Below are 8970 nucleotides of genomic sequence, written 5' to 3'. Positions count from 1 at the left end.
TGTACAACATCTCTCTGTGGCTGAAAAAAATCACTCTTCACAGCTGAGAAAAATCATTCTTTACAACTGAACATCCTCTCTCTACCCCAGTATTCTAACTTTCGATAGCCGTGCAATATCTCTCCATAGCGGTAAACTATCTCTCTACAGCAATCCGATGTCTCTCTACAACAGCGCTACATTTCACTACAGCATTACACCATCTTTCGACAGCAGTACAAAAATTCTCTACAACAAAACAACGTTTTCTACAACAATACAACATTTCACTACAGCTTTGAACAGATAGCCAAGCAACTTCAATACCAAACTCCTAAACTGTGATAGTGCTTTTAGATTTCTATTATTCCTCTTGACCCATGAGAGATGTACCAAAGGTACATCTCTTTTTTTCAGTTCAAAAACCTCTAAGTTCATCTCTCACAGCATACACAAAACATGTCCGCCTTTATATAGGTGAGTCAGTCTTAACAATTTTTTCAGCACTTAAACTCTGAGACACAGTTGTGAAATGTAGAGTAAGCTTCACCACACAAAAGTTGGCCAGTAAACCAAACTAAGGCTAAACTGGCTGAATCCATAACATTCAGATTTATTCAATCAGGTTGAAAAGGAGCTATTAATTTTAAATGAAAAAATGAGGTAGGCATCATTTGACAAATTTCTGCCAGACAAAATTAGCACTTGATCATGAAAAGCTTAGAGTTCTGATAAAAAGCATCCAGCTGAAATCAATTGAAAAGCCTTACAATAGAGGAAGGAGCAAATTCTTTTGCTAAACTTAATTTGGAGTTGTCCTCCGCTAATCTGTGGAAACAGACAATCTTGAATAATTTCATTAGGTTATCTACATTGTTATCTGCACATTAGGGAGGGTCTATCACTAGCCAACTGCCATTTTAAATGACCTGGAGTGAAGTTGTTTTAGTGAGCTATTATATGACATGGCTTTTATCACAAAAAACAGAGACTCTAAGGTTATTGAAAAGTTATTAAAAATAAGTACCAAGATAGCTGCTATTTACACCTGTTCAAGTTTCACCTATATCAACGATTGTTCCAATTACTTTGGGACACTTGAACACAGATTGCCAGCCATACTGTGGCTCATTGATAGATATTTTTGCCTAAAACAACAATAACCTTTAACCTAAGACTAATTTAAAAACAAGTGATACATTTTAAAAAGTTTTTTATTAACTTTTCATGCTAAAACATGCAGATATTCAGAACAATGAATAAAATTGTGATGTTGCACTCATTTTGCCTAAACCAATGAAGTTTATGATACCATTATGTCTAGAAATATTTAAATTTAAAAGTTTCCTATATTTTTAACTAAAAAGTAAGTTCACAAATAGTCTGTTTTTTGCAAATACCTGTGGCTTGCTGCAACATTTTGATGCGGTGAGTTTTGCACTCAGTTTGGTACATAGTTTCTGCTTTGATGTCAGCAGGTATTAACACGCTCCCAACCGCTTGTCTTTCACTCGTGTGTCACAAATTCATCAAGATTTAGAGCGATAAATTCTTCTTTAGTCTAAAGTATTCCATAAACATGACCTTGAAGATAAACGAGTAGGTCGCTAAAATCACCGTACATAAAAGTCTATTATGAATGCGATTCCATGGTTATAGCGCGGGATCTGAGCAGAAACTGCATTTATCGAGAAGCCGCCCTGAGCCCCACGTAAGTTTTAAAAGAATGGCCTTAGCCGGGCGGTCTATGACCTGGAACCAGAATCCGCGCCCAACGACAAGCCGCATGGCTTGAGCATGAGGACTTACGGTAGTGTTCAAGAATTAATTTTTCAATTTTTGAATTTAGGTTTTGATTTAATATTCTCTGTGTTTTAAAACATAGATATGGTTAAACTTAGTCAAAGAAAATTTATGGCATCACTCTTCAGACCAAATTAAATCGTAACTTTACTTTTCCTTTTAAGCTGAGTGATGGCTCCGAGGTGGGTAACGCTTTACAGAACATATTCGATATACATTATTTAGCGTATTGTCAACTTTTACTGTTTAGGCACTTTGCTGAGCTTTTCGCCGTTCTACCACAAAAATAATTTTCATTGAGCATTAAAATTTTTATGAAGAATGTGCAAAATATAGTGCTCCTATAATAATTATACCATATAAACTTTCTTCATTTTTGTTAGATTTTTCACAGATGTTTATTCATAAACTAGTATGTTAAAGATTTTTCACTTCTGTTCATACATCTTGTAGATCATTGCATCTTATATATTGTACACTAATATTCTGGCAGTTAAGTGCGCTGTGAGAAATTGTCAGGTGAGCCGGTAGTCCCTAAAAATAATTATCTGCTCAAGGGTTCTGAGATACCCAAAGGTGGTCAATTAGAGAATGTATTAGTGTGTTGGTCAACCAAGGTAAATGTCACGTGTTCAAATCCTGTTTAAATCAATTCTTTATTTCCAGATCCAGTTTTGGCTTTGGATAGATGGGCAGACATGCCTCCTGTTTGTATATAAATTTCTGTGTCTGTCTGTCATCTGTCCAGCTATAGCAATGAAGTTTCAAGGATGAAAATTATGTTTTGTACTAGATTTCAACTTAGAACCTCCGGGTATACAGACAGGAAATTTGTCTAATAGACTACAAGCCCAATCGACCACATGACCACTAGAGTTTTGTCTAAACCTGTTAAAATACTAACTCTTAAAGCACTATTAAAACTGCTATTGGTTGCTAATTAGCAAGCTTAATCACTACATGTAATGTAACAATTAATAAACTGTCTTCACGCATGGCTCTTATTATTTAGCTAAAGCTGCTAGCCTACCGAGGAGGTTACTCAAATTCATTGGGTAGTTATGTTATCACTTGTGCAATCCTGGCACTCCACTCAAGTAGTAATCCACATGTACTAAATGTTAATAAAGATTATTCCACAATTTGTTAGAGTATTATATTTGTAGCATAAAATGAATGTCAATTCGGAATATACAATTTTGACGACTTAAGAATTGTATATTAACACACAATAACAGTGAAATATGTTAAGATGTAATAAATTTTAAAATTGAAACAGAGCAAGAACAAATAATACCAATGTTGCTGAAGCAGTGTATAAGAATGCTGAATAAAACAGTATTTATCTTCTCTTGAAACTCAAAAGCAAGTAAATTAATTTTTTGAGAAGTAAGATGATAATGCATAAATGAAATGCAGTATAAAATACAGTCGTTTAGTAATAACTGATTGTAGTACTGTATTAACCAATAGCTTCATTGGAAATATATATTTGATAACTGAAATAAATTTTATCAAGTATAAATCATATGTAGCAAAAATAAATGTTAGCACAAATCTCACAATTCTGCACAAATCTCGCCTATGGAAACCGAGTTCACAAGTTGAACTTTGCTCGTCAATATATAGATAAATATATAATTATAAAAAAATAAATAGAGATAGATCATGCACATACACAACTAACAATAAAATTTCATTATTCTAGGATTAAAATAGACACTTTACTACTTCTGTAATACATTTCAACTTTTATTCATAAAATATTTATGAAACTCGATCTTAGCCTCAGCTCCAAAGATTTGCCTTGATAAGTTTTCGAAGTTCATCCTTTGACACAAATGTTCCAAGCTCGTCAACCTCTGATCTTGGCATATCATAGTGTGCTCGATGATATCTGTATGGCTCTATTTCATCAATGGAGCATTTAAACTTGGTGTTTCCAAAGGCGACTGCACATTCTGTAAGTGATACAGAGATACATTGTGAATGGTTACTGAAACACGTGATGACCTAGTGTCATGCATCTACACGCTGCTGACCTAATTGCTTTGTGAAGTTAAAATCTTTTGCAGCAAATTTGATATTTATGGTCGATCCAAATCAATAGACAAAATTTCTTTACGGGATTGTTTTTAAATTGTATTTATCTATTCTCGATCAATCTTTACTTGTACAGCATAAATCTGTGGTACTGTTTTATTGGTATTAACTGTCTGTTCATCCAGTTTGAGCTATGAAATGTTTCTGCATAAATTCCATAGAATAAAGCAATACCAGGTTTTAAAAAAAATATTTTTGAGTAAAACTTAGCTTTTCACCAGCTAAACATTAAAAATCCGTCAGTGCAACAGCCAGTCGCAAGGATAGAAAAGCAACAGTAAAACTGAAAATAATCTTTTCATGCTTACTGGCAGTAGCACTTTAAAATTTTATGAAATCTAAAATTTGGTAAAATAAAAATGAAAATCACTCAATAGGACTTCTTAACTTTCAAAACAACATTAAATATTAATTGAAACAAAATATTTCTAACAGAAACCATCATATCAATTCAGGTTGTTTGACTCTTGGAAACAACCTGAACATGTAAAATAATATTTATAAGTTTATCACAATCAAGAACCTACTAGAGTTCACAATGACGTGTCCTTGAAATCTCATCTTGTATAGAACTAAGCCTCAGCTGTATAAATTTGCCAATCACCAAACCATTTACAAAACACATGTAACGAACATTGATAGCTAAAATTACACTGCTTTGTTGGTAACTAGCAGCAATAACTAATGAAGTGTTACATTTTTAATAGCTCATTGTCCAATTTACTGAAAATTACCAGTGTACTGGTTTTTATAGATTTTCAAAAAGCCAATGACGTCTGTAAAATGTTATGAAATATCACTGATGCTTTGAAACCAGTAGGGAGCAACTCCACAATTCCAACCGCTTTAATGGAGATAGTGCTGATGCTATACTTAGCTATATGATGTGGCTTTTATCACTAAAACAGAGACTCTGATGTTATTGCATATTAAATTGAAAATAATTACTAACATGGGTTCTACGCACCTGTTCCAGTTTCATTCATATCGACGATTATTCCAATTGCATCATGACGCTCGGACACAGATTGCCAGCCATACCTTGGCTCATTGATAGATAGTTTTACCTGAAACCAGCAATAGCATTGGACATAAAATTATTTTAAAAGTAAGCGATACATTTCAAAGAGTTTTTAACTGTTCATGCAAAGAACATGCAGAAACGCAGAAAAACTAATGAAAATGTGCTGGTGCACTCATCTTGCCTAAACGAACAAAATTTATGATATGATTATAGCTTTATGTCTAGATGTTTTAAATATAAAAACTGCCCATAGTTTGAACTAAAAAGCAAGTTCACAAAAAGGCTGCTTTCTGCTAATAATGTTTAACCCTTTGGCCAGGTATAAGCCCCCCAAAAACAATCGAAACTCATGTAATTTATTTTCGAAAATTCAATAAAATCGATATTTGATGAACATGAATAGCTCAAATCTTAAATTTATTTCTATGAACAAAATTTTTTGTACATATACATTCATTCACATGTCTACTACTCAAAAAAATTACAACCATGTGCAATTGTCCCTGTATGATATGAAATGCTTGGAAGCATTTTTTTCGGTAGAGTCAAAAGCTATAACGTAGCCGTGTGAGCCAACATAACGATCATTTTCTCTGCATAATCCAAGTATATTAAAAGTCCAAAAAGTTTACATCACTTCTATCATTTGAATTATTTTATTCTGATCAGACAAAAAATCACTAACGATTGCAGGATAAAATAATCTTTTATTTTACCGTTTTGAAAGTCGAGCCGATGTTGACTGGTTTTTCCAACTTTTAATCTTTTCCAAGGAATCGCGATTTGTTTAGCTTTTAGCACAAAGCAACGCCTCTCAAATAATCGTTTCATATTGTAAATCATCGACCCATATCTTGTTGATGATATTTAAAACTTACTAGTGTTCATATCCTTTGTTTAACGTTACTAGGCGACAGCTTTATAAACGCCTACCGAAATAGACATAAATGTCGTTTCCTCACGCAACCGGTAAACGACATTCTGGTCGTTTCCCCTGCCAAAGGGTTAAGGATTAATGTTTTAATGTTTGAATTTAAATTTTTCATTTTCATTTTCTGAGCTTTAAAACATAAAGATGGTTATAGTTTGTAAAAGAAAAGTTATGGCACCACTCTTCAAACCAAATTAAATAGTAACTTTATTTTTCCTTTGAAACTGAGCAATGTCACTAAGATCGGTAAAACTTTACAGAGATTATTCAATACGCAAAGTATGACATCATCAGCAAGATGGCTTTCATCGACAAGGAGACTTATTCGATCAAACATCGGTTATATCTGATCAGTATATAATAAATAGGTCTAAAATCGTTCTTATGACAGACTGTGGAATGATAGAGAGCTACTGTATACACAAATTTACTAGGTTAATAGTTTTCTGCTTTATAAAAATAATTTTTATCTGAAATCCAAAAATCAACAAGACCATAAAGAATATTTATTCGGGTGTAAAACATAATTTATTTGAAATACTGTTTTCTTAAAACTATCAGCTTGTCAAGTCCATGTATTCTGTTCATTTTTCAAGAAACCACAGATTTGCACTTTAGTGTACTTTTGTTTTCAGTAACTTACTAAACTGCCATTTGTAATAAAGAGGTGACAGTATAAGCTCAAAAGAAAACTAATTTTGGCAACCATTTCAAAAAACAAGGAGGAATAGTTTACCCTTACCGATTTCCTTTTACTGCACTGATAAAATCTGCAAGTTTTCATACCGATATAAGTAGTGGTAAGACCACAGTTTTTACCAAGATGAACCCAAATATTTGCTACTACGTAAAACGCACAGAAAAAGAGCTGAGTAATTTAATTATTTTGGTAACATACAAACTATAAAAATTTAAACATTTTCTTGCGTAATGTACGAATTGAGGGAAAAGGTAACATACTTGAACTTCGTCTTCTTTGTTAGCAAGCCGTTCTCTTTCTATGTCTGTTGGCAGTCCAATCCAGCCTTCGCATTCAGGGAAATCTACTGTTATCTCTTCCTTGCCTTCTACTCTCGTGATGTTTGTAATGGTTCCAACAGAGCTGCCATTTACTTCACCCCAACCTCGAGATGGTTCCGGAATAATCTTTCGCACCCAAACACGATCTCCAACCTGAAAAATTAAATGTTCTAAAGAAACTAGATACATGTAACATATTAAAACTTTGGTATTGAGATAAGCATTTGAAAACAGCCTAACAACACAAATTTTAATTAGAAAAAATTAGCAAAACTTTGACATTTGAAGATGCGGTCAATTTGTAATGATGTAATAAAGACGTTTGCAGCGGGATTATTTTTTTTATAGAAAATTGCAGTTTTTTAAGTATCTTTTTGTTTCATCGCTTCTAATAAGTAACATATGTTACTTTTACCAAATAAAATATTGAAAACTGTTGATTCCTCAGACAGAATGCCTATTTCTGACATAGGGCCAATACTAATTAACACTTCTTCTCAGCTGAAAGCACAGCAGTTGAAGTTGTGTATCCTTCTCCAAAAGCATTTAAAATATAAAAATGATGTTTTATTAGCCAAAAAAGACGAGATTTTCATGTAGTTTCTGCAGTTTAGCTCTTAAAGTTCTTCTTAAAGCTCTTTAATTTCTTAAATATGCTGCTTTGGGATCTTTATTCTCAACTCACAACATATATGCATATTTCATAGATTGTCAACCAACCCTACAAACAATATTTAAACTTTCTTTTTTAATCATTTCAGTAGAAGGCCTACGTTAAATTTTTCAAATGTAAAAGTGTATTTGTAGCACAGTATTGAGCTTTCGGGCCGAATTGTATAAAATTTCAAGATTTCTTTGTAATACCTACAGCTTTTTACATTCGGCCTTAAAATTTAACCAAGTCTTTAATGTTTTGTGACAATTTTAGCATCACAAAATATTTAGAATGTTGAATATGTATTCTGAAAGAATTGAATCTTTGTGTTAAATAAGTTTGATGGTTTCCTAAATTACAACCTTTCTTTTAAAATGGATAAAAATTCTTAACGCTTTTCCATTCCAATAGATGTGGCAGAAAAAATTAAGTTGTAGTGATGCCAATGTTGCTAGCTATAATAAAACTGTATATATATATGTATATATATATATATTATATATAATATATATATATATATAATATATATATATATATATTGCTATCTGTATGAATAGTCTTGTGCTGAGTTATTCAATTTACTATCCCAACCCCCATTTCAACTATTCAACTAGGCAGTTGTCTTCAGCTGCACATTGATAACAAATATGTCTAACAGTTGATCTGTTTCAGCTCTAGATGTATTGAAAAACCAAAACTAGTCTGTTTGGACATCTTATCATTACAAAACTAAACATGCCCAAGACTGCTTTTGTTGAGCGCCATAAGTAAAGTTATTTGGGTTCATTATTGTTTATGTAATTAATTTCTTTTCTTTTGTGAATGGTGCACATTGTGCATCATTAGGTAGAGTTTTGTTAGGTAGCAGCCATATTAAATTTGGCAGCGAAAGTAACATATATAAAAAATATACTAAATATAATCAGCATCTTCAAGTCAGCCGATCATGAAGTTTTGGTAAAGCAAATGGAAGTTTTGTGCTTTTAATGCAAATGTAAACACCAAATTGAATTGAATGTTCCATCATTCAGCAAAAATTGTAACTAATTGATCAAAACAGTAAAACATGTAATGGATGCACAACTCCAACAGCAGCCTTCAAGCCTATAAATGTTAAAGCATGACTAAATCTAAACATGAAGTTTTAACAGCTGAGTTAAGTTGCTTTGGTTTTTAAGTGTCAGTTAGTGAAGCATTTTTTTTCTTGTCAGCAAGTAAAATATTTTGACCTACAAAGAAACTAACATGAAGTAATTCATGAGAGGACAACTGCTTTCATATGATTTACCAAAATGAGATATTTACTAGTGCTCCAACAACATGAGGTAACTCAAACAACATGAGGTAATAACTCCAACAACAGGAGGTAATAACTCCAACAACATGAGATTTTGTAATTCTTTGTTTATTTCAGCTACTATATAACTTTAACACTTTGTTTATTTAACAGAGCTT

The 8970-nt window shown here is 32.5% G+C and overlaps 1 protein-coding gene across 1 annotated transcript in view; it reads right to left on the bottom strand.

Annotated features, from left to right (window-relative positions):
• Nucleotides 1-3156: 3156 nt before the first annotated feature.
• Nucleotides 3157-8970, bottom strand: part of LOC137402746 (uncharacterized) — a 30030-nt gene continuing 24216 nt past the window's right edge. The window contains exons 16-18 of the mRNA XM_068089250.1: nt 6801-7013; nt 4853-4952; nt 3157-3743 (exon numbers count right to left, since the gene is read on the bottom strand). Coding sequence (XP_067945351.1) covers nt 3571-3743; nt 4853-4952; nt 6801-7013 — 486 coding nt within the window. The 3' untranslated portion in view covers nt 3157-3570. The remainder of the gene's footprint in view (nt 3744-4852; nt 4953-6800; nt 7014-8970) is intronic.

The sequence above is a fragment of the Watersipora subatra genome, chromosome 8, assembly GCF_963576615.1.
Source record: "Watersipora subatra chromosome 8, tzWatSuba1.1, whole genome shotgun sequence".
In the NCBI taxonomy this organism is placed as follows: domain Eukaryota; kingdom Metazoa; phylum Bryozoa; class Gymnolaemata; order Cheilostomatida; family Watersiporidae; genus Watersipora; species Watersipora subatra.
Note: the sequence above shows the minus strand (reverse complement) of the source record. Positions and strands in the feature narration are given on the sequence as shown.